This window comes from Mercurialis annua, linkage group LG1-X (genome assembly GCF_937616625.2).
Source record: "Mercurialis annua linkage group LG1-X, ddMerAnnu1.2, whole genome shotgun sequence".
NCBI lineage: Eukaryota > Viridiplantae > Streptophyta > Magnoliopsida > Malpighiales > Euphorbiaceae > Mercurialis > Mercurialis annua.
This window is the reverse complement of record NC_065570.1, coordinates 61,893,946-61,920,212: the sequence shown is the minus strand read 5'-3', so window position 1 is coordinate 61,920,212 and position 26,267 is coordinate 61,893,946. Positions and strand designations below refer to the sequence as shown.

At 33.7% G+C, this 26,267-nt stretch overlaps 5 protein-coding genes across 7 annotated transcripts; 2 read left to right on the top strand and 3 right to left on the bottom strand.

Moving 5' to 3' along the window:
• Nucleotides 1–5,685: 5,685 nt before the first annotated feature.
• On the bottom strand, nucleotides 5,686–6,313 carry LOC126665968 (transcription repressor OFP6-like). Its single transcript, XM_050358916.2, has one exon. The coding sequence runs from the start codon at nucleotides 6,223–6,225 to the stop codon at nucleotides 5,752–5,754; it is 474 nt and encodes a 157-aa protein (XP_050214873.1). The 5' UTR covers nucleotides 6,226–6,313; the 3' UTR covers nucleotides 5,686–5,751.
• Nucleotides 6,314–8,573: 2,260 nt separating this feature from the next.
• Nucleotides 8,574–9,702, top strand: LOC126660303 (uncharacterized). Its single transcript, XM_050353718.2, has 3 exons — nucleotides 8,574–8,957; nucleotides 9,130–9,312; nucleotides 9,385–9,702. Exons 1-3 carry the CDS (start codon nucleotides 8,754–8,756, stop codon nucleotides 9,550–9,552), a joined length of 555 nt encoding a protein of 184 aa, XP_050209675.1. The 5' UTR covers nucleotides 8,574–8,753; the 3' UTR covers nucleotides 9,553–9,702.
• Nucleotides 9,650–16,715, bottom strand: LOC126660283 (transcription factor E2FB). Of its 3 annotated transcripts, none has more exons than XM_050353694.2 (14): nucleotides 16,313–16,713; nucleotides 13,065–13,254; nucleotides 12,779–12,835; nucleotides 12,543–12,628; nucleotides 12,380–12,468; nucleotides 12,160–12,211; nucleotides 11,608–11,660; nucleotides 11,468–11,518; nucleotides 11,303–11,351; nucleotides 11,133–11,198; nucleotides 10,970–11,049; nucleotides 10,623–10,848; nucleotides 10,220–10,286; nucleotides 9,650–10,133 (listed from the first exon to the last, which is right to left on the bottom strand). In XM_050353694.2, the coding sequence occupies exons 1-14, from the start codon at nucleotides 16,505–16,507 to the stop codon at nucleotides 9,997–9,999; spliced, it is 1,398 nt and encodes a 465-aa protein (XP_050209651.1). In that variant the 5' UTR covers nucleotides 16,508–16,713; the 3' UTR covers nucleotides 9,650–9,996. The 3 variants fall into 3 exon arrangements, with proteins under 3 accessions (XP_050209651.1, XP_050209657.1, XP_050209665.2); XM_050353700.2 differs by having other exon boundaries at nucleotides 10,970–11,046; nucleotides 16,313–16,712; XM_050353708.2 differs by lacking the exon at nucleotides 9,650–10,133 and adding an exon at nucleotides 10,388–10,472 and having other exon boundaries at nucleotides 16,313–16,715.
• A 1,624-nt stretch (nucleotides 16,716–18,339) lies between these two features.
• On the bottom strand, nucleotides 18,340–19,467 carry LOC126660370 (uncharacterized). Its single transcript, XM_050353840.2, has 2 exons — nucleotides 19,360–19,467; nucleotides 18,340–18,803 (listed from the first exon to the last, which is right to left on the bottom strand). Exon 2 carries the CDS (start codon nucleotides 18,800–18,802, stop codon nucleotides 18,563–18,565), a length of 240 nt encoding a protein of 79 aa, XP_050209797.1. The 5' UTR covers nucleotide 18,803; nucleotides 19,360–19,467; the 3' UTR covers nucleotides 18,340–18,562.
• A 1,707-nt stretch (nucleotides 19,468–21,174) lies between these two features.
• Nucleotides 21,175–22,155, top strand: LOC126660357 (glutenin, low molecular weight subunit 1D1-like). The gene is made up of 2 exons (XM_050353822.2): nucleotides 21,175–21,545; nucleotides 21,782–22,155. The coding sequence occupies exons 1-2, from the start codon at nucleotides 21,188–21,190 to the stop codon at nucleotides 21,814–21,816; spliced, it is 393 nt and encodes a 130-aa protein (XP_050209779.2). The 5' UTR covers nucleotides 21,175–21,187; the 3' UTR covers nucleotides 21,817–22,155.
• Nucleotides 22,156–26,267: the final 4,112 nt, after the last annotated feature.

Sequence of the window (26,267 nt, the reverse complement as noted above, 5' to 3'; positions counted from 1 at the left end):
GAATAGCTGATCACGCTGTTAATTTAGAATGAATTAATTATTAGGTTTTAATTGATAAAAATAATATTTTATTTTTTTGATTTATATAAAATATAATAATTAAATAAGCTCACGAATAAGTCAAGGTATAGCAACAAAAAATATTTGAAACCAATTCGATATTAATCGAATTAAATTTGAGTTTGAGCTACTCGATTTAATACTGAATCGAGTGCTAGCGCTATTCGTTTTAACTGCCGAATTCGAACATCAAAACATGTATTTCAACATACTTGTAAATCTAGTCAAAAAAAATTAGTTTTTGTAATTATGTATTTTACAATAAATTCTATTGTACTAAAACTTATTTTTTTATTTATTTATACACATTAATCAAGTCAAATAATTCAAATCGAGTCAAATTTTAAATATTTTTTTTGATGAATCGATTTTAAATATTTATTACTCTACTAAGTTTGAAATCCAACGTTTGAAATATAATTTGAGTTAAAGCTGTAATTCTAATGTGAATTTAAATATCTTTTAATTCCATATTATTTGACATTTTAATTTATTTCTTCTTCCAATTTTATTGACGTTTTTATTGTCAATGTGTTTTAGAGTAGAATTGTTCATGGCAACTATAGTCGGGCCGACTTTTTATATTTCATATAAGCCATGCCCGGCCTGAACTCGGTCTGAATTTTATATTTGTTATTCAAGTTCAACTTATAATTTATTTAGAAAAAATTAGAATAAATATTCTATTTTTAAAAATAATTTAATTTCCTATCTCAATAAGGAAAAGATAAAAAAAATACCTCATCTTTTTATTGTTTTTAGTTTTTTTTACTCTGACACGTGTTTACATTATAATTATGCCTAATTTTTATTATTATTTTACTCTAACCATTTTTTTACTCTAAGTGATAACTGTTATTTTTTTTCTTTCTTTCTTCTTCTTCTTCTCCTTCTTCTCTGTTTGTTTTTTCCGCCATTTTTTTTTCTTCTTTTCTTTTTTAATTTTATTCTCTTCTTCTTCGCCGCTCCACCATCAGTCCGTCGCCGCTCCGCCATCATTCTACTTTCGTTCTCCGTTCGTTTCATATTTGATTTTAGATTTTTTTTTCTTAATTCGTGGTGATTTATACGATTTATGTTAACTTTCAGATCTAAATAAATTACTCTTTGATTTTTTTAATTTTAGATCTAAAAATCTGCATGAAAAACGATTTTCTGCACAAAAACGATTTTCTGCAAACAAAACAGCATCTGATTATCATATGAGTATCACTGCATAATCATCACATTATCATAGCACTGCAAAAAAGATAATTTTTATATAGAAAAATATCCTCTGATTATCATATGAGTATCACTATATTATCATGTAATTATCATAACATTGCAGGGAAAAACACTCTGCAGAAAATAATGTTTGATTATCATATCGTTATCATAATATTATCATATATCGTTATCATAACATTATCATATGATACTTACATGAAATGCTTTTTTTACAGAAATAGCGTCATATGATAATGTTTTATCATATGATAACGAGATGATAATATTTATGGTACATATATGATAGCATCTATGATAATGTATGATAAAATAGTGTTTGATTGTCAATCATAACACTGGAGTATGATAATTAGATGCTAATGAATTGTGACAAGGTTATGATAACTAGATGATAATGTACGTGAAAATAGAATAACAAAAAGATTCATGACACCGGTATGATAATCAGATGATAATAAAATAATAAAGTTATGATAATAGTATGATAATATGATACCTATATGTAAAAAAATTACAGAAAAATTATATAATGAGATGATAATGTAAAGATAATAGTATGATAATATGATACATGTATGAAAAAAATAATTATAAAAAATTATGATAACGAGATGATAATATGAAAATAATAGTATGATAATATGATACATGTATGAAAAAAACAATTACAAAAAAATTATGATAATAAGATGATAAGGTGAAGATAATAATATGATAATATGACCTTATTATACTTCATTATCATACTATTTTCTTCACATTATCATCTCGTTATCATAATTTTTATGTAATTTTTTTCATATAGGTATCATATTGTCATACTGTTATCATAATTTTATTATTATGTTGTTGTCATAACATTATCATTTAGGTAAAATAATACATTATCATCTCGGTATCATATGATTATATTATGATAACGAGATGATAATACAGTGATAACAACATGATAATCAATTTTTTTTGTAGAAAATCATTCTTAATGCAGTGTTATGATAACAACATGATAATACAGTGATACTCATATGATAATCAAAGACTGTTTTTTTTTAAAAAAAAATCTGCAGTGTTATGATAATCATATGATAATCAGATGCTGTTTTTTTTGCAGAAAATCGTTTTTTGTGCAGAAAATCGTATTTTTATCAGAAAATCGTTTTTTCAATTAGATTTTTAGATCTAAAATTGAAAAAAATAATTTAGAGTAATTTATTTATATCTGAATGTTAAAAAATCGCAATAATCACCATGAATTAAAGAAAAAATAAAATATGAATGAATAATGCAGCGACGGTGGAGCAATGAAGAAACGGCGGCGAAGCGATGAAGAAACGGCGAAAAAAGAAAAATGTAGAAGAAAAAAAATAAAAAAAGAAGAAAATTGACGAAGAAAAAAAAAAACACAGGAGAAGAAGAAGAAGAAGAAAAAGAAGAAGAGGAGGAGAGAAGAGAGGAGAGAGGAGAGAGAAATAAAAAGAGAGGAAAAGTAAAAATATGACAGCTGTTATATGAGATATTTAGAGTAAAGAATTAATAGAAAGTATGTATAATTATAAAATCAAATTATTGAGGTAAAAAATCAAATTATTTTATAAAATATAGTATTATCCTAATCTTCTCATTTATTTATGCGGGCTCAAACTAACTTTTTCGGGTTCACATGAAGATTTACATAAAAATAAAAGTTTAGGCCCGTCTACTTAATAACGGGTTTTTTTAGACTTGGACTGGGGCCGAACTTGGGATAATTGTAGAAGCCCGATCAAGGCAGACGGATCGGGCGTACCTAAGCTCATAATCAGGTCTAATTTAAATTAATCGTTTCTTTATTATATTGTTATTTATTTGTTTATTTTAAAAGATAGCATAGTATTTTCACACACAAATTAATTTCTTTTTATTCTTTTTGACTTAAATAGCAATATGTCCTCTCGACTTGTAATCAATGAACAATTCACTCATAAATTAGTTCACGAATTTGGTGATTATGACAAATAACTCCATTTTGATTATATGGCCTCTCTACCTGTAAGCTAATTGTCTCCTAAATTGACAATTTTCTCCTCAACTTGTAACCTAATTTTGCTAAAATTAGATTAACAATCCATAATTATTAAATTTGTAACTGATTTATTTATAAAATTATTTTATATATTAATTATTTATTATTTATAAATTGAGAAGAAAAAAATACTATTTAAATTTTTTCGGAGGTTCATTTAAATCTTCAAACGTAAAAGAATAATTATACTACGCAACGGTTGCGTCAAGTCATTCGTGCAACAAACCAATGAGGCGTTAGGCATGTGCAAATGTTTAATGATAAAACAAATAAGCAATAAATAAAAAATTTCTATCGCAAATGATATTGGTTTGTTGTAAAAATGACATGGCACATCAGGGATAAACACTCAACGTAAAATAATGGAAAATGGATGAAGAATTATTTAAAATCCACTCAATAATTTGTTGACTGAAACTGAAGAAAATCAAGAATTGAGTGCTATTAGTGCCGCCCTTGCGTGCAATTGCATTCACCTCAATTCAGTCACATGCCACGTTGACCATTCAATGACCAATACTCTTTTGTCTCATTTTGTTTATTACTCTCTTTTCGTTCATAATATTTATCGTATTTAATTTTTTTATAATATTTATTATTTTAAAATTTTAAAAGAATATTAATTAACAATTTTTTATATTTGTCTCCATTTATTTATTAAAAAAAATATAATAAATAAATAAATAATAATTATAAATATAAATAATAATTATAAATATAAATAAATTTCAATATAAAATTAACCTTAGTCTATATGTTGCTCGTAAGCCGACAAGTCCCAGTTTCACAACAGTACTGACGTAAAAGAATTGGTCCTATAAAAATGTTTACAAATTAAAATATAATAATTGATTTTTTAATTTTTGTGTTAAAGATAAATACGATAAATATTATGGACCGTTTATTTTTATATATATGAAAATTATATTAAATATAATAAGATAATTTCTTTTTTATATTTTTTATTATTTTAAACATATTAAAGTGTCAAACACATCATTATTTCTGTCCAGCAAAAAAAATCATTCTTAATAATATAAAACTAACGCTTTTTTAGAACATCAAAAAATATAAAAAAAATGACAAATAAAATGAAACACAGAAAATAACATAAAATAACATTTTGTTTTTCTGAAATCAAAGTAGTACTTAATAAACATTAACAAAAGAAGTTGCTTAGTTGTCTATAACCAATCGCTTAATTGATCATCGTCTTGCTTACTTAATTGGATCATAGGAAAATAAGTTTATATATTTCTAATTTTAGTAAAAACAATAAATTATATGTTTAATCTAATAAATTTTTAGTTTTATAATTCAATAATAATGAAAAGAATTAATAAAAATAAAAAATTAATTTATGTTTATGATAAATTGATTTAATATTAAAAATTAATTTATAAAAGATTGACTCAATTTTTTATTTTAAAATATTTGTTCCTAAATAAAATAATTAGTACTATAGGAATTTTTGTAAAGTCCTGGGTAGACTTGTTTCTGAAATATTTTACTTTTTTTTTATTATGAGCTGAAATTTTTATAGTTTTCTTTGATTATTTGATATAATTATGACGAATGGCAAAATGATTGTGTCAAATTATACAAATAACTTTCAGTCTCCAGCACAAGATTGAAAACCTTCATCTATTTTGCCTACAGACTTTTAATCTAACAACATTGACATATATTTTGGTCATAGTCCACTTAATCTTTCAAAAAAGAAAAAAGAAAGGGTCAATATGTACTTGTAACACATGGTAACTTAATTCAATTTTTTTTTTCTAACAACTATGATTGTATTTTGAAACGCATAAAATATAAATTGAAGGTGAAGGATGAAAAAAGAAAATTGTTGTGATAACATTCTTGTAAATCTATTTTTTAGAATAAAAATATATATCACGGGATAATCTGACCCAAAATTGAAGAATTCTGGTTAATTGCTAAAAAAGTAAAAATTAAATTAAATGATGCAGTGTCCGATTAACACTTTGTTGGACAAAATAATTACTCCCTCCGTCCTGTAAAGATAGAAAAAACACCCATTTCACAAGAATTAAGAAAGTAGTTATTTATAGGTAACTTGTGATAATTTGTCTAAATTACCCTTTGTAATCAATTAGTTATGTACATTTCCCAAAGCCACTTTACTAGTTATAGCACTTATAACTCATTTATTTATCTTTTCAAAATATGCATTTAATGTTTTATGATAAGCATGTAGGGGTATTAAATTTGTTACCGACTTAGTTTTGTTTATTTGACTAGCTAGAGTAGTGACTTAGGTTGATGCATGGATGATGGAACAATTAAGAAGACAAAGTAGCTGCAATTGAAAAAGACATTGAACACAGTAATTGAAAATACATGAAAAGGGAAATTAATAGAGATGTGTTATTCTAGGTTTGGTTTTTGGAGATGACATCATTCCAGATATCTGTGAATGCTCCAATGATTAGGGCATGGTTACATGCAGCATTCAGCTCCAGATAACAGTTGAGAAGCTCTTGAAGATCAGCCCTGGAGAATATTTCCTTCTCGAAGATCATCTGCAACATGGATTGCCTAAAATCTCGATACGGGTCGTTCGAATCTTTCACCACAGCAATGCTGTTGTTGCTGATTTTTGTTTCAGAGCTATGTTGCATTGCAAAGCTGGTGCTTTCAGTGGAAGTGGTGCAGGTTTCTTCATTATCTAATGACAATAAGGCTGCGGCCGATCCGCTTTTATCATAAGAATTAGAATCAGAAGGACAAAGAGGAATCGGAATCGGAATCGGAATCGGCTCGTAAACATCTGAAGGTTTTGTCCTGCCACAGCCACAGGCTGCGATCAATGTTTTAAGAAGCTTAATTTTCTTGCGTGAGGGCATTGTAGAAGGAAGAAAAATAATGGAAAATTAAGGTGTTTGTTGGTAGGACTCTTTTCATTTCCTTTATTTTGCTGCTAAAGTTAGCTTTTCTATGAGATATTTGACTTAACGTAGGAGTCTACACTTAATTAAGACAAGTGTGATGTGATAAGAATGGGTTCGTTTATGTTTAACTTTAATCACTTAGTTAGTTATCTTTATCTCTAACCTAATCTCACAGTCACAACTATCGTTAATTAACATTTACTAAACTAATTTGATTCCATCAAATTTAAAATCATAAATAGCTTTCTCAATCTAGTTAATTAATTAACCATACATTTGAGTGCATTTAAACTTGGACTCGTAATTTTTTTTTAAAATATCTAAAACCTTTTAAAAATTATAAATCTAATCCAATTTGATTTATTCGCTGAAAATCTATATAATCAATTCATTGGAACCATGTGACATCCAATCTTCAATTCTTATGCTTCTTAAATTTTTAAAAAATTAAATAAACATAATTAGATCGATTTTAAAAGAATTGGAGAAATTTCCAATTAAATTTATTAAATTGAATAGATTTACAAAAAGATAAAAAAGATTTGGCTTTCTTTGGCACCATTAGACTAATGAGAACACTTTAGTCAATAACTAGACTTGACCATCCATCCATTTGAGTGCATTCGAACTTTAACTAATGAAAACACTTTATTTTAATAACTATGACTAATTAATAATTATCCATCTAAAAACACTAAAACAACGATTACATAAAGACATTGAGAAGAAAAGAAGAGAAAAGCAAGCTCATTATTAGCCTATAAAATTAGTTACAAGGTTAACCGCATGGGTTTCTACTTAATTACAAGAATTAAGCAAAAATAAAACAAAAAGGCTCAACTAAAAATGAGTGACTAAACTACAAAATATGGAATGTATACCGTACGTATACGACTCACTAAGCTTAAAAGCAGGCAACTAGAAGAGACTTAAGTCTGTTCCAGAAAACATGTAATGGATGCATTATGGAAAAGTTTGAAGAATGGACTCTTACAAGATTACAAGGCATCACGTCCTTCAAAGAGATGTACTTGTACTCCAAATCATCGACTGCTCTTTCTAATTCACTACAACTCATCACCCAACTCAACTCTGATAGATAATTCAACTTCTCTTTTCTGCCGTCTTCATTTGCTCCTAATCTTAATCATCTTTTCACCTTATGTTTGCAGTTTTTGTTGTGAGATTAGTCGCAGCAGAATAGCAAACACAGGGCAAAAGAATGAGTTTGATTCACGAAAATAAACCCAACTTACACTACTTTATTAAAATTCTAAAAGTCATAAAATTTGCTTATTTATAGTGATCAGATCGATTAGGTAAAAAAAATATAAGGAGTTGGAATTATATTAGCATTATATTTCCTATTCCTATAAAAAAACTAATAATAAGCATAATTAATTATTCGAAAAATATATTAAGATAAATCTAAGTACAACAATTATAATTTAATTAAAATTTTAGAAATAATCCTAAACGTTTTTGTGTCCTACTTTCTCGAAACTCACATAGATTTAGAATTAAATTTTCGGTTGATAGCTTCTCTGTATTGTTATTAATATAAACTTATAGAGTTAGTGTCGTATTATAATTCAATAATTTGCTTCCATAATGAACTAAACTTCTAACCTATTGATTAATGAATTATCATTATATACAAATATTTTAATAATGTTCTTTACATTAGTAGTCACGTAACTATTTAGATGGCCTATTGATAATAGAGTTAATTGCAAATTAAATCACGAATTTTATTTTAATTTTCAATTACAACACCAACTTTGAAAGTTGACAATGTCAATAACCAACTTTTATTTTTTGGCAAATTGATACTCCGATCAATCATGTAACGACATGTGGCAGTATATTACAATGTTCCCATCAGTGTTTTTACCAATTTGCAAGAAATGATAATTGGTTACTGATATTGTTAAGTTTTAAAGTTTGTATAGTAATTGCAAATTAGGATAAAGCTCGTGCTCTAATCACTATTAACCCCTGATAATATATGCTTCTTGCTATCAACAAAAATGTATGAAAATTTTGTTAGCTAAAAAGGAAATAAAATTTATTTTAAGATAAAAAAATAAAATCTAATTGCTGACAGCTTATATTACCCCAAATATATGCAATACAACAATTCTGTGACTAAAGATGTGCCAAGAAAACTAGAATATTAGTTAATGAAAAGGTGAACTACTTGTCCACCTATTCCACCACAGGTTTCACTAAATGACCAAAGTGGCCTTCAAACTCGTCAAATTGCTGCATTTACATAAAGTATTTAGCAAATGCAAATGTGACTTTTCACTATAACATACGATGGTTACTGTGAAAGCCCAAGCCCACTACAAAATGGCAAAAGGGAGAGAAAAATTACTGTACTGACCTTGAAATATTTGGAAGATGATGGATATCTATGTTCAAGTGTTTGGAGCAGAAAGAGAAAAGGAGTTGAGGATTGGGTAAAATATAATATAAGAATGGCAACCCCTCTGCAACTCTCTCCTCCTGCCTTCCTCATTAATAACACAAATTTCAATAGATTTTCCACTTTTACTATTCAATCTACCAAATCCAGCTCTAGAAACCCCACCTTCAACCCCATCAGAGCTACTAAGGACAAAACCTCATCATCTGCAGATGAAGTTACCAATAAATATGGTCTCGAAGCTGGTCTTTGGAAGGTACTTTTGCTTCAAACTTCCACATTTCTATACGATTGATTGCTATTTATTCCGGAATTCTGTTGCTAACCTAGTTATCTACAAACATGTTTATGAATATAAATTATAGAGACCGGTTCTTGTTAAGGACACAAGTCCATCTAATTAATGATCTTCTCTCGAACATATGAAGATATTCAGCTCAACAGAGGAAGACGGCGAGACAAAGAAATCAAAGGGAGAGCAAGCCAAAGAGCTGCTGGCTAAATATGGAGGGGCATACCTCGCCACATCCATTACTTTATCATTAATCTCTTTCTCTCTCTGTTATGCACTTGTTACTGCTGGAGTCGATGTCCAAGCCTTGCTGCTCAAGGTAACTTCATATATACGTATGCCCTTAAATCATATATGTTTCTTTCTTCTCCTTATAATCCAACAATTTCAGGTGGGAATTTCAACGGATGCTACTGGGGAGAAACTTGGCACCTTTGCTCTCGCCTATGCCGCACATAAGGCTGCATCTCCAATTAGGTTTCCTCCTACTGTTGCTCTTACTCCTATTGTTGCCGGTTGGATCGGAAAGAAAGTTGATCAAGACAAACAAGCTCCCTGACTTCGAATCACATTTACATCTATGTACAATATTTGTTAAGATACCAGGAAATCGTTTTTTATTTTTTCGACAAAAAGAAAGCAATTCTGTAGAAGAATAAGTTAAACTTTTGTTCCTCTATTTAAATTAGACTCTACTATTTGCTATCTCTATCATTATCTTACAATACTACCCAAATACCTGTGCTGAAGTTGGAGTAATATACAAGCAAAGTTGAAAATACACTAGTCACCTAATTTCTCTTGGATTACATACATGGATACTGTACTTTACTTGAGCTGTACAATGCATGAGCTACTTCCTCGCTCTGGTCCTCATGAGTAGATGCACATTTTGGATTGCTTCCGCCTTCCAGAGTAGTCCCCATGCTGAAGGGAGATGCATTCACATCATAGGAGGATTTCAAGCCTCTTTTATCTTTCTATTAGTGTCCACATTTTCATTTCATCCTGCAGCAGCATTAGCATTACAGGGTATTTCTGCTGCACTTGATGGTGGAGTTTGGGGTTGACGTGTGCTGGCATTTGCTATTCCGTAGCCATCATGGTGAAGCGTATCGAACTCAGTCCATTCTACCCCACCTATATTTATGAGTTAAGGAATTCATGGTCCCATGGCTATTTCTATGAGTTATTAGTTAGGTAAAAGAATGCAATAAGAAGAATACCTTCAGTGCGCCACATGTCTGTAATACTAACGCCAGCATCTGATAAAAGCCAGTAGTCTGCATCACTCTGCAATCAAACAAAACGTTGAGTAATAAATTTAAGCAGTCACAGATGAAAAAGAAAGAAGTTCCCTTTTGTCAATGGATCATTGCTTATTTCCAACTTGCCTGGAAAACCCATTTCCTCTAGTTTTTTTAGCAGAGAAACAATAGTACTTTTAGGTGCAAGTATAAACAGAATGCTAAACTCCAACTGTTCTTCACAATTATCATCGTTGTGGAAGATTCAAACAGTCATCCAAAACAAAAATGTGCCAGTCTTTGTGAGATCTCTTGACATGTCATAAACCTGAATATCAACTTGCTTTAAAGAAAGAGATGACACTAAAATAGCATAACTTACATCTACATCTGTGGGAACAATCTTCATGATCCCACTCACAAAGTCCTGTGATGTGCTGAGTTCTGAGCACATTTTGTAAGCATCTTCTCCCTGCATTTCAATCTCCTTTCCTCTGCTCTCCCCTGGGACTGCTTTAGGTGCAGCATTTTCATTCAATCCTGAACTTGACGGATAACTTAGAGGTGGCTCAGCACCATGAATCTCCTCAAACTTCTCCACAAATTGACTAAGAAGAGAGAACAATACAGAAGGAAAGTATATTAACAACTTCAAAAGGAAAAAAATAGCAGCTTCTCTAGTATCAGCACTCAGCAGCTAGATAAAATTGAGATTAGAAGTATTGGTACCTGACGAGATAAACATCTATTGGACCCATTGCACTTCTTAGGACTATCCGGTATCTCCTCTGGGGACAGTCAACAGCCTGCTGCAGAGAAAACATTCTGCAGTGAGGAATATGCATAGAGAAACATATAGTATACTTTCTTGGTTGACATGTTATTATATTACCTCATCCGGATCTGGGACTTCCAAAGTGGTTCCATGTGGAGCTTTAATTGCAATCAAGGTTTCATTCTGTCGAAACAATAAATCATATGCTAAAAAAGTTTGTACAGATAATGCAGTCAAAGACCAAGCACCAATATGAATGCTTACATCAGAGTGAACGAAGAACCAACCTGGAAACATGGTAAATTCTTGATGTCCTCCTCAGTGACGAAAAGCCACCTGAGATTGTAAAAGCAAAAAATTAACAATTCCGAGAAAAATAATTAATATTTTTATAAGTAACTGGAATTTTGTAACTGAATGAAATTTGTCGCAAACAAGAGGAAAGATCTTACTTTTGATTATTTTCATCTTCACTAAGGTCCCTCAATCGTTCTTGCATTTCTCTGCAGTAATGCGAAGCATCAGCACAAACCAAAAGTTGAAAAGAAGCAACCTAAGAGAGCTGCATGAGCAGAAGGAAGAATAACATAACCTTATTTGTTCATCTAATTTGCGCTCCTCGACAGTACGGTTTTCAACTTCTGTCTGCAAGGAAAAGAACCATTAGGCAAATAAGAAAGGCCTGTAAATTATAAGGACTTTTAATAATTCGATTTGAGCCAATGGAAACAGAAGTAATGAATGATTTATCATCTTCTAAAATGGATAGTGTGATACAGAATATAGAAATTAGAAAAGCTTCATCATAAGTTACTAGTATATCACATTATATCACACTTAGCCATGATGCGGAGTTCATTTCAGTTGTGTTTATCACAATGAGACCATATTTTAAAATGGCGTACATTTAAAATGTAAACCAATATTATGCTTGTTTTATTAAAAAAATAAAATGGGATATTCCATTACTAAAGGAATTTTAGAATGCTAGCTAAGCAAGTTGTTATAGAAACATTTCAACTGAGGTGTTGAAAGATTAAAAAAAAATCTAATAGAAAATGGGAAGAGTCTTGAGTCAAAGAGTTCCAAATAACATTACCTATTAATGCACATATCAAGAAGCTACTTTTCAAATAATACATACCTGTAAACTAACACTATCATCTGCTTCCCCTGGCCTTGAGACATCAAGTCCCCTGATATCAATCAAGTTTTCAGTTACTTATTACGTGCAAAATTAGTTTACTAATGCTACCTATATACCACTATAATTTAACAGTATATGGAAGCAGAAGCAGAAGCAGAAGCAGAAAGAAGAATTGAAAGAAAAAGGGAGCATGAAGGAGAAGAGGCTAATTCCATACTTCCACTGAATTCTGTTCTTCAGCTTCTTTTCAATAAGACCAATGCCTTCTAGAACATTTGTTATATCATATATCCGCCGCTTTTGCACCTACAGAGAGAGAAACTTTCAAATACCGTTACTTAAATTGCAGGATACATTAAATGTGAATAGTTTATTGTCACCTCTAAAGTGTCTGCAGCTTTGTTAAGATCAAGAATTCCATCTTCCGCATGTTTGATCAAATTGATGAACTTTTTTGTCAAGAGACCTAAATCAATATCAGACAATATTTTAACAATCTTACTAAGATACAATTCTTTTACTCCAAAATTTAAAAGCTATTTAAGTTAGAGCTCATGATAATACCAGCAACTCTGATTTTAACTAAACAGATGAAAGGTCAAGGCACGAGATTTACCTAGCGAGCTGTCATAACGACAGGGACCAGTCAGAGTAACATTGTTTCCAGGAGAACCTGTAAAGTAACAAACATTTCTTCATTAATCGTCCTCAATTTTCTTTCCTTTTTCTGCAAAACTGTTGGTGGAACCATGGGAAAAAGAAGGTTTCCATAATAAGAAACAAATATAACACTAAACAAATCCAGTGGTTGATCTAAACTGACCCAGCCATTATTTCATAACATACTCTATAATCACAAATATAAACAGCAATTCAAAATTTTACTATGTAATACACATCACCATTTGAACCAGCATTCTGAGGTCCTAATTTATTGCTCTTTGGAAGCCTTGATATTTTAGGAACTTTTCCACCTTTTCCAGATACAGGTGTCTGCAGGGGACTGTTAACTACTTCCATGTAACCAGGACCGGTGTGCCACTCACTGGACTCAGCTTCATGATCTGCTGCATCGCTCTTCCGCTTTAGTGGCTGATAAACATCATTTTTTTCAACATCGATCAGTAATATTTACATATCATAAAAGAACATGTTAATATAAAAATAGAAGTAGCATCTTATAAGTCTGGATCCAGCATAACTTAAAGAACCACAGTGACCATACATTCACATTGACTAGAAATTTCTGAGCATGCAAGGGCAGTAAATTTATCGACAAGAAGCATAGAGCAAAAGATGTTGGCTCGTAAAACTATTAAAGAAAAAAAATAGATATAACTTATTGAATAAGAAAAACTATAGAATAGATATTTTTACAACAAAATATAGCGAATTACTCCCTCCATCCCGTTTAAGAAGGGACATATCTCATTTTTGTATGTCCCATCTAAAAAGTCCAGATCATGATTTTTGTATCACTTTATATGAAAAATCTTCTTTTTACCCTCTTTTCTCTTTATAAACATAATGACTATTATTCTACACAAATTATAAGACCACAATTAATAGGGGTAAAATAAGAAAAAAATAATAGTAGTAATTATCGCTTTCTTAATCTATGTGCAAAGGGCATTTGTCCCTTCTTAAACGGGACGGATGCAGTAGATGCTTATAAACTTCTAGTTTTTTTTTTGCTACCTACGAAATTACATCAAAAAAAAATAAAAAAATTGAAGGTACTATGCATTTGTTTTTTTCTCTCTTCCTACGTGTGTAGAGAGAGGGAAGAAATATGAATGTCTACCATACATCACAATTGGACATGAACTGTTCTCTTTTGGCTGGAGTTAGTCATACATTTTGAGAACTAATCCATGAAAAAACAGGCCAGTTAAGGTTTAGAGAACAAACTCCTAAAAGCCTTCAGGTCAGCTTAAAAATTCTGATGCAGATTCTCATCAAGGAAATGACCCACTAAGATATCTCAACCTCTGCTTGATAAATGACAATAACATCTATAAACCTTCACAAATACACGACGATAAAGATGAATGAAACACTATGCACAACTCAAATGTCATTACATAGAACATTCTACTTTCTAACAGCAAGCTCTAATGCACCAAAAAGGATTCAAAAACTTAGATGCTGAAGATGCAAATGAACTCAAAGCATTATCATATGTGGACATCAAATTGGGAATTGCATAAAGACTGCTGCTAGAATAGGAAATTAACGTTTCTGACAGCAAACATTAAGCTGCAATTATCCTTTCTATCCTTATTCTATTAGGAAACATATTTCACTTTGTAAAAAGATGGACTCAGTACAACCCAGTGACAGCACTGTCAAACAATAATAAACTGGCAATGGTTATTTATACATCTACCATCTCTATTCTTTGCAGTACCCGATCTCTTTCTAAGTACCCATGAGTGCACAGTGCACTAAATCTAACAAACATTCTTGCTCAAAAAAAAAAAAGTTTTCACTGTAATAATTAATAAAAGATTTAGAGTCTTTCTTCTACATGGTAATAAACAGTCCAATCAATCTGACACCAGCATTCAAACTTTTCCTCTCCCAATGGTTTTGGAACATTAGCACCTGTCCGTTAGTAATAACCCTTTGTATTCTATTGGTGTAAATAGGCAAACTGCAAACCGTAGTTACTTTATGCAACCAACAACTGCCGAAATAGTAAACTCCTGACATTTTCCGTCTTTGAGAGCTGACCCTGCTGGTCAACATTTTCTTAAAAACAAACAAACTTATAAGGAGAAAAAAAGAACAAATCAATGCAACACCATGTAACTTAAAATGTGAAAACAAAAAACAATAGAGATAATTGGATAATGGGGATCAGAAGGCAGGGGCACAGATATGAATGATTCACTCATAACCCCCCAAAATAAAATAAAAAACAAACTAAAGATTCATAATAATGTGTCTACATATACTTGAAAAGAAAATCAATATAATGATTGAATGCATGACGCTACAAATCCAGTTTCAATAGAAAATGAAATATGTCTTGAAGATATTAATACAAGCCCATAATGAAATGAGCTTTCATGAGAAAATGATTGAAGCAAATCTACCACCTCAGCGATGAAATGCTTTTGAGGACTAGAACTTTTATTTAATAAAATGAGTAAAAATTAAAACAAAGGTTTGTCCTTTGATCAAACATAGATAAAGAGGAAGATAAATGAGGGATCAAGAGACGGATAGGGGGAGAATGGCTTTAAATGTTATCATTCAGATACATAGTTGTAAGTCATCTTGAATTTCACATACATCAAAATCCTAAGATAAATAGCAAGAGAGAGACAATATAATGATGAAAGAAGACATAATTAAGGACAATAAGATGAAAGCAAAAGTCTAAAGAGGTGAAAATGACATGGAAACAGAGCGTTTAAAACAAGGCATATTCACATTACAAGGCAATGGAACTTCACCTCTCAATTCATCCAAACAGCTGAAGTGCAATGGCGAAAAGTGGAAATGCCAATGCGAAATAGAAGAAGAAGAAATGAATGTTCAACTGAAAAAGTTAAAGCGGGCAGAAATTACTCAAAGACAAAAGCATACCAAAATAAGTAAATTTGTGTTGCAGTAGTTTGCTTAGATTAACTTCGGGCAATTAAATTATATGTATATGCTTTACATATTATAAGAAGTTTTCATTATAAATCAACATAACAAGCTGCAGTTTTATCGTTTGAGAAAGAAAAAAAGACATTGTACTCGTAAAGGAACAAAACAAAATGACAAGGATTCAGATATTCCAACCAGTCCAAACAAGGACAAGACAGTATCTTCATCATTCGCGGTCACTTAATTTTGAAGAAATGGTAGACATATTAAGGTATTGTTTGGTTCAATTCTAGTGTAGATTTTTAAATAAAAAGAAATAAATTGAATATTATATTTGGAGTGTAAATGCAAATTTAAATTGTAAAAATTCATTTGAACCAAACACATATCATGTAGAAATTCCATAAAAAAATGTGAAATGCATTTGAACCGAACAGACTCTAAGGATTGAAAAGAAAGTTGGCTAGATAAATGATCGCAAGCATTAATTAGTGACAAAAACGAAAAGAAAGCAAGTAAAAAAAAGAGAATTGGGAAAGGAACTCACAGGAGGAGGGGATTTAAGAAGGATGGCTTCGGCTTGACGATCGGGGAGAGGAGCAGCGGAGGAAAAGCGGTGGTAGTCACCGGGATGCAGAAAAGGGGGCTTCCGAGAGGAGAAAGCCAGCTGCTGTGGAGAATTACTCTGCATCACCATAGGGTTTAGGCGTGGCTGCGGATTCGGAGGTTGAGAATTCGACATCTCTCCAACAATTGAAAAGTAAAATTGGCGAGGGTTTTGAAGGCGGGGAGAAAAGAGTTTTAGAGAGAGAGAGTAAATTTAGTAAAGAAAGCAGAAAGAGGCGGGAGAGCAGAGAATGAAAAAAGGTACCGTAGGAAGAAGAAAGAAGACCAAGGAATTAAGGAGGGAATTTGGTTCGGATATGAAGATGTGGAGGCAAGGGTAACTTCTCCTTCCCCTTTTTTATTTATTTACTTCTTCTTTTCTAATATTACTTTTATTTTTAAAAGAAAAATAAGTAAATAGTGTTTGTAAATTGATGGTCAATTCCCCATTTCTCACAAATTTTCCCCATGACTACGGGAACAGGGAGAGAATGGGGAGTATAGTCCCCACCCTATAGGAATTCCAGTCCCGTTTTTATGGAAATCCGATTTATATTTATATTATTTTGTATTAAACTTTTTAGTATATTATTCAAAATTTTAAATAATCTAACTTAATTTTTTTATTAATATATATTTAATTATAAACCTTAATATCATAAAAGATAATAATAATTTCTATAATAATTTTTTTTAAACTATTTCATAGAAATAAAAATATATTATTTACATGTTTATATTAAATTATAAGAGAAATGAGGATGGAAATGGATTTTTTTCCCATCAAATAAATGGAGATGGGAATTCCCATAAAAGCGGGGACGGGATGGGAATGCATTCCTCATCTCCACCCGTCACATCGCCATCCCTACCCACAAAACGCGGTCTATTAAATCAGAACATTACATGTAAAATAAAACATTAATGCTATGATCAGCATAACATTATTACCAAACACTAGTTTTTAATGAATTTTTTTTTTTTTGGAAATGGTTTTTAATGATTTTGTAATACAACATAATTGATACTTTAAAATACAAAAAACACAAAGTACTGAAAAGAGTATTTGAATAACTATTCAGCTTTCGCGCTTTTTTACTATATTTAAGTATATAATTCAAGATATGGCAACATTTCAACCTTTCTAATTTTTTCATCCTACAATTCAGTGCTCTTTTAAGCGTTTTTTCCATAAAATATGATATCGTTTGGGCCGCTTAGAATGACTAAAACAACATCATATAAGATATTTGAACTGTAAATGTCCGAGAAATGCTAGATGCTAAAAAAAACATTAGAATGTGGGGTGCCACTTTTTTAATAATGTAGTTTATTAGAAAAAAACGCAAAAACTTGAAATTTATAAATAAATAATCCAAATAAAATTTAATGAAGGATAAGTTGAGGTTCGAAACGGCTGCATGCGGCCTTCTGCAATGCAAGGGAAAGAGGGTGAGTGGCGATTAGTTGGCGCGCACTTGCCATTTCCTTTCGAACTCCTCGCTTAACCGCTTTGACACTCTTTCTTCATTCATTATGGGGTGGGTGCAGTTTGTGTTTTCAAGTCTTTTTTCAGTTACCTACCGATCATTGTTCTTCAACTTTCTCCAAGTTTTTTTTCCTGGTTGCCCGTTTTCAGGATTTTGTCCTGACTGATTCGGATCAGACCCATATCTTGAATCTGGCTTTGGATGAGTCTGCTAGCGGGGATTTGCATTCACAAGACTCGAATCGGAAATCTTGCTTAAAGCAATAACAAGCCGCTTATCATTTGAACCAATCCCGTTGATAAGTTTTTTTTTTTTTTTTATGAATACTTTCTCCAAGTTTCTTTAATCATCTTTTACAATTGCTTCAATTTTCAAAATCGATGCACTCTATTTATTATCATGTTGTCAAGGGGATGACTTAATGCTCATGATCAACTAATTAAGCTAAGAATTAACTTGGTAACTTTTTATAGAAACATTCTAAATGTAACTATTTATGGGTAGATATTATGATAATCTCAATTCAAACAAGTTGTTGTCAAGAATACAAAGCGCTTCATGGCATAGGAGGTGAAGTTGGATGACAGAGTCATCTTCAAACAAGTCATTGTTTTAGATGAACAGAAGCTCACTACTTACGTCATGTGAGAAACTTTTAGACTAGACACAGCCACAAGTCAAGTTACAGGGAAAGAGGCAAGTCACTTGAACAAATGAGCCAGATCAGGATCATCCAACGCCACATCTAACCATCCATTCAAGCGCATGATTTCAATATAATGATCCGGCGGCTTCAAAGCAGTGCAATTTCTCGGGACATATCCATGAATCATCTCCAGATCACGAGCAAGCCAGCGAACATAAGCACAGTCCACCGGAGGAACGATTTTCAAAAGAATCTCCTCTTTTTCTTGCTTTGCAGCCACAGGCTTGTTTCCCATGCTAGCCAAAAGAGAGTAACAGCTGCATATGATATGAGTGAATGAATAAAGAAATATGCAGAAATATAGACCCAGCCCAACTCTGCTGCAACATATCAAAAGCCTCACACAAAATAAGATAGAGTTTAATGATTGTCCTTAAAGTAATAAATATCAGCAACTCCATTTCTTCGAATCATGTCTGGAAGTGCAGTTCAGAAATTAGACACATCTTGTTTAAAGTGTGCAAGTACATCACAATTTAAGCAATTTTGGGAAGAAAATATTCATTTCTAATAACAAACAAAAAAATACATCAAAATCACTCAACAGGAAATTCTACCTGCAACATTAAAAGATGAAATACCCAGAAAAAATAAGTTAACTCAGATTACGAAGAGGATTGGTGAGAAAAAAACAAATGAGAATTGTCCGTAGGTTGCTAAATGAGATATCAATATGATTTCTTCCCAAATAAACAAATACAGATGCAACAAAATCAGAAATAAAGAACTCAAAAACGATCCCTAAAATTGCCAAAATTAGGAAAACATAATTTGAGATTTAAATGAACTCACCTTGGAATCGATGATGCTGAGGATTTGGTTGAATTGAGAGGATTAATTTAGATACAGTGGAGTACAATTTAAACCGTGTTCATTTACTAAGATACCCTCAGTGTCTTTCTAGAATTACAAAGATACCCGCAGTAATAATCATCTCGTCTAATTTTTGTTGTTAATGAGCATCAATTTTCTGGGATCTCCAATGATGTGTTTTGATGTCATTGATCCACCTAATTCAAGCTGACAAAGAAGCTCTACGATTTCATGTTTAACTGGCTTCCTACATTTCAATTTTGGATATTCATCTCATTTTCTTTCTTGCAGAAAATATTTCAGTTATTACATTAATATAGATCAATAATTGTCTAGATGGGGAGAGTGAGAGGGGGTGGCAGACTGGCGGGACTAGTTTAACACACTTATTTCTCATATGTGATACTGAATGATGTAATTGTTGGGGCTTTTCCTCTATACTGTAATTCTAGTTCAAAATTTCAATCCTGGATTTAACTAGTGAAATTTTGTTGGTCTACGACATTTGAATGTTTGCTTTACTTATTTGCAGGTGGGTGTTCAGCTTCATGTTCTAGGACTATACTTAATAAGGGGTAACAACATGTAAGGCCATTTCTGCTCTTGCATGTCTTTACATATATATATATATATATATATATATATTAGAATATGTAAATAATCTGTTATTTATAGCATCTGTATATTCTAGTTTAATGATTATATATCCTTGTGATATTATAAGCATATTTGTAGCCTTAAGATTAGCATAATTATAGCCTAAGGTTCCTCTCTGTAAGCTGTATATATAGTTGCCCAGTTTGAATGAAACGGCAGGGAAAACATTTCTATCATTTCTATCATGGTATCAAGAGCTTAGGTCATTTTTTTCTTTGTTCTATCATAATCCTAGCAGCCATCTCTGCTATCTTCATCCTCCCTACAAAGCTCTTCCTCCTTTTTGCCTTTCTAATTCTACACCATGTCTTTTGATCCTAAAACTTCTCTTTCTCATCCTTCCCTTGCTGTCTCTAATATCAACAGTTTTATTAAAATTACCCTTGAAATTGAAAAGGGTCATTACACTACATGGGTAGAATTATTCAAAATTCACGCAACGGCTTATCAGGTTCTCGATCACATTATTCCTCCAACAACGGAAAATGAAAAGGCTGCCTCATCTTCGGTTAGGGCTGCCAATCCCGAGTTATGGAAGCGAGTGGATGCTGTCGTCCTGCAATGGATTTACAGTACAATTTCTAGTGATCTTCTTCACACAATTATAGAACCAGATTCAACGGCCGAAATAGCATGGAATAGATTGAAGGATATATTCTCTGATAATAAGAACTCTAGAGCTCTTTACTTAGAACAAGAGTTTTCTAAGGTGCAAATGGAGGATTTCACAGATGCTTCCCTCTACTGTCAACATCTGAAGTCCCTTGCTGATCAACTATCCAACGTCGGCTCTCCCGTCTCGAACGACAGGTTGGTACTACAACTCATTTCTGGTTTAACTGATGCCTATTCTACTGTTGGTTCTCAGATCCGTCATGGTGATACTCTTCCCCCGTTTTACAAAGCCCGATCTATGCTTGTTTTGGAAGAAACGGCACGGGCGAAAAAGTTTTCAGCTTCTAGTGATAATTCTGCTTTATTAATGACAAATGGGGATAATTCGGGAGCCTCTTCCCATATTAACCATTCTCATCATCGCAACCACCGCCACAATAGCCGTGAATCCACTAACCGCGGAGGCAAAAGTGGTGGTCGCGGTGGAAGATGGAAAGGGGGGCGTGGTGGCCAGAATGGCAGTCGAGGTGCACACATGCAACAACAACCGTTCAGTCCCACGCAACAACAACCGTTTAGTCCCATGCACATCCAACAACAACATTTGCAACAGTGGGGAAATCCACCTCCATGGACTCAGTGGCAATCTTGGGGAACGCCACCCTGCCCATACCCAACTACTGGCTGGCCAAGGCAGCCATCTCCTTATAGACAGCAGCAAACCGGATTATTGGGTCCTAGGCCTCAGCAGGCTCATGTTGCCGCAGCTATATCACCTCCTTCTTATGCTCCAACAGATATTCAAGAGGCCATGCACACTCTGTCTATTTCCCCTCCCGATGCTCACTGGTTTATGGACACCGGTGCCACATCACACATGACCGCAAATGGAGGTAATCTCACGTCTTATTCTAATATGAGAAACAATCGTAATATTACTGTTGGTAGTGGACACACCATTCCCATTGTTGGTTGCGGAAATGCTTTATTACCCTACCCTCATCCTCCTTTGAACTTAACTAATGTGTTGCATGCTCCTAAGTTAATTAAAAATCTTGTTTCTGTGAGGAAATTTACTGCTGATAATAATGTTTCCGTTGAATTTGACCCTTTTGGTTTTTCTGTGAAGGATTTTCAGACAGGAATGCCTCTAATGAGATGTAATAGCTTGGGTGATCTGTATCCAATTACCACAAATCATCACATTGGAACCTCTACACCATCTACTTTTGCCGCTTTATCACCTGATTTATGGCATAGTCGTTTAGGACATCCGGGAACACCTATTTTAAGCTCTCTTCGTCAAAACAATTTTATTGTTTGTAATAAATTTCGGGATAATTTTTTTTGTCATTCATGTCCTCTTGGAAAACAAGTTAAATTACCTTTTTATGACTCTACTTCATACACCACATTACCTTTTGATATTGTGCACAGTGATCTTTGGTCATCTCCTATTCTTAGTTCGGGTGGCCATCGTTATTACGTTTTATTTCTTGATAATTTTACGGATTTTTTATGGACTTTTCCAATTGCAAATAAATCTCAAGTGCACTCCATTTTTTTATCTTTTCACTCTTATATTACAACACAATTTGAAAGAAAAATAAAATGTTTCCAATGTGATAATGGACGAGAATACGATAATGGTCATTTTCATAACTTTTGCAAATTAAATGGAATGAGTTTCCGATTCTCTTGCCCTCACACATCTTCTCAAAACGGCAAGGCAGAAAGAAAAATTCGTACAATAAATAACATCATTCGCACTCTTCTTACCCATGCCTCATTACCGCCTTCCTTTTGGCATCATGCACTACAAATGGCCACTTATCTCCTTAATATACTCCCTAACAAAAAGCTTGCTTTTCAATCTCCCACAAAACTTCTATATCAACGCGATCCCTGTTACTCTCATCTTCGGGTTTTTGGGTGTCTATGTTATCCATTACTACCATCCACTTCTAAAAATAAATTGCAAGCTAGATCCACACCATGTGTTTTTATGGGATATTCATCAAACCATAGAGGTTATAAGTGTTATAATTTGTCGAGTCGTAAAATTATTATTTCAAGACATGTTATTTTTGACGAACACACTTTTCCTTTTAAGATGCACACTCCTAATGTTTCTACTTATGAATTTTTAGATACAGGCTTTAATCCTGAAATTATCTCTCAACCTCAACCCATAGCCCAAACTCCTTCTACACCGCAAGCCCAACCACTCAACTCCTCCACTGCTCCTGTTTCGTCAATTCCGGCACAACAACCATCAGTTCAGCAAAATACTAGTTCAGGCCTCAACGATGCTATTCTGCTGCCACTTCTTTCCTTGCCACAACCCACTCTTTCTCCTTCCATAGATCAGGTCCATAGCCCAGATTCATTACCGCCACAAACTACCCAAACCAGCCCTCTCGTTGTGCCGCCTCATTCTCCTCAAATGACCACAAGGGCTAAACATGGGATTTTTAAACCTCGACAACTATTTAATCTTACTGCTTCTACTGAACACGCCATTTCTCCTTTGCCCTCAAATCCTATTAATGCTTTAAATGATCACAATTGGAAATTGGCCATGCAAGATGAATATAATGCTCTTATTGCAAATAAGACGTGGGACTTGGTGCCCCGTCCATCTAATGCTAATGTCATTCGAAGTTTGTGGATTTTCAGGCACAAGAAGAAATCGGACGGATCCTTCCAGAGGTATAAAGCCCGCCTTGTCGGTAATGGTACTAACCAGCAAGCTGGTGTGGATTGTGGTGAAACCTTTAGTCCGGTGGTGAAACCAGCAACTATTCGTACGGTGCTTAGCATTGCTCTCTCTAAAAAATGGTGCCTACATCAATTAGATGTTAAAAACGCATTCTTACATGGCAATCTCGACGAAACAGTTTATATGCATCAGCCTCTCGGATTTCGTGATCATAAAAATCCGGATTATGTTTGCTTATTAAAGAAGTCTCTATATGGGCTTAAACAAGCTCCTCGTGCTTGGTACAAGCGTTTTGCTGATTATGTGGCTACAATGGGTTTTTCTCATAGTGTTTCAGATCATTCTCTTTTTATCTATCGTCAAGGCAACGATATGGCTTATATTCTTCTATATGTCGATGACATTATTCTTGCTGCTTCTTCAGTTGCTCTTCGACAGTCTATAATGTCCAAACTCAGTTCAGAATTTGCAATGTCGGACTTGGGACCTCTAAGCTATTTTTTGGGCATCTCTGTTACCCGACATTCAGATGGTCTTTTTCTCTCGCAGACTACATATGCGGAGCAAATTATTGAAAGAGCGGGTATGTCATCCTGCAAACCCTCTCCTACACCAGTTGACACCAAAGCCAAACTCAGTCAATCTTCTGGTAATCAATATCATGATCCAACTACATATCGAAGTCTTGCTGGAGCTTTGCAATACTTGACTTTTACAAGACCTGACATCTCCTATGCCGTTCAACAAATCTGTTTATTCATGCATGACCCAAGAACTCAGCACATGTCAGCTCTAAAGCGAATTATTCGATACATTAAAGGCACTGATGGTTCTGCGAATGATAGGATCTTCTCTTATCAACCTGAGATCACGAACACAGGTTAGAATGAGTCGGACATTGTGTCCGACCACACTCCGATGCCTAAGTCAGATACCTAGTAAGGTTCAATGATAAATGACGTAGTTTTAAGAGAATGAATTAGGGTTTACCTTTGGTCTTCGGTCTACTTATATAGAATCCTTTCTCAGTAATTGACTCGAGGTCATCTTCTTGTGATTGTGTTTAATTCGGACTCATGCTGGAAAATAGGGATTTAAGTCAATCCCAATCTTTCCGGATTCCCAAGATCATATCAGCTAGGATCTGCGTCTACTGACTAATGACAGCTGTTTGGTATCTGCTGTCTACTATACTCATTTGACTATATGTACTGGGGTCAACTGCGTATCCATCATTAGCCCCTCCCCTCTCTATTCCGTAGCGCAACTATTTATGGTTGTTCTGAAGCACTACCCGGGTAATTAAAATGCAAGGTAACCTTAGTTACGAAGTAATCGTTCTTTCCTCATGCCACGTGGCTCACTTTTTGAAATTTCAAAATTTTGAAAATCAAAATAATATCCGTCCGTTCCGTTCCTCATGCTTTCTCCCATCTCCACGTGTCTTTTTTTTTTTACCTTTCCTTATAACTGCTTCTCTTCCCTCTCTCTCCCATTACTTCTTTCCTTTTAACGAGTTTCTGTTTTCTTCTTTCTTGCAAATTTCTACTTTCTTCTTTCTTTCTTTTTTGTGGCGATCGTCCTCTCCATTTTTACCAGGTATTTTCTTTCTCCTTTTTATTTTTATTTTCTTCATATCATGACTCGCACCCGTTCTAGTGTTGCCACTCCTTCTTCTGGGACCACTGTAGATTACCGTAGGGATTTAATTGAGTTTACCTCTAAAATTGATGATGGCATGCTTACTGGTATACGCGAGACATACGACATTCCTTTTGATTACACCTTGCATTCCTGTGATCCCTCCTTTAGTGCCAACTATCGTCCTGAAACCGATCGTATTGTTGTTTACAAAGAACAGTTTCGAGGTGGACTTCGTTTTCCCCTCACTCCTTTCCTTCACGGTTTCGTTCTTACCCACAAAATACCTCTAGGACAAATTCATCCAAATGCAATCCGGTTGCTGTGTGCGTTTGCTGAACTGGTCCACCAGAAAGGTCTAATTCCCACCTTAGGTTTAGTGGCCGAAGTGTTCAATGTTTCCCGGCGAGCCAACGAATTTTACCTTTATCTTCCTTTTGTTCGTGGCAAGCGTCTGCTTGCTGGTCTTCCTAAACTCAATAAGGGTTGGCAGAATTTGTTCTTCTGTGTTGGTCATCAAAATGCCTTTGCTTCCTTTCCCCTTATTTGGTTGGACAAACCTTTGCCAATTTCTGTTACTAAACCTCCGAAGAAAGATCTGTTTCTTCTGGAACAGCTTATTGGTGCTGCGCGCCTCAAATGCTTCAGTGCTCCTGACCTTGTTAACAATTACTTGGCCCGCTTGTTTCCTGAGTATGCTCCCCTTGTGGACGATTCTGGTGGATCCCCAGATCCTAGTGCGGGTAGCCAATCTCTTTCTCACGAACCTACCGAATCTGCGTCACTTATGGATCTAAGTTCTTCTGAAAAGGGTATGCTAATCTCTCCTTTGTTGTAATTTTTGTTATGTGTATTGATCTGCTTTTGCTGTGTCTTCAGAAATGAACTACCTAGATGACATCAAGATTGTTGTGGAGGAGTTGCCTGGTGTGACACCTTCTGCGTCTGCTCTTGCTTCCTCTACTCCAACTGCGTCTGGGGGCTCTCAGACAATGCCTGCGTCGCGATCTGCGCTGAACAAACCTCCTATGAAGAAAGGGGATTTTTCCTCCAGGAAGGTGCCTGAGCCTTCTACCCGATTGAAACAGGCGTCTGCGAAACGCCGGAAGCTTGACTTGGATTTGTGTCCTGATCCCCGTGCCTGGATTGAAGAGCACTTCGGATCTGCGTCCATTCATGACGCGGAGGTGTCTGGTCTGTACTCCCAGTTTCTTCAGTTGAGTGGAGATATGGATGCGTGGAGGCAGGTGCC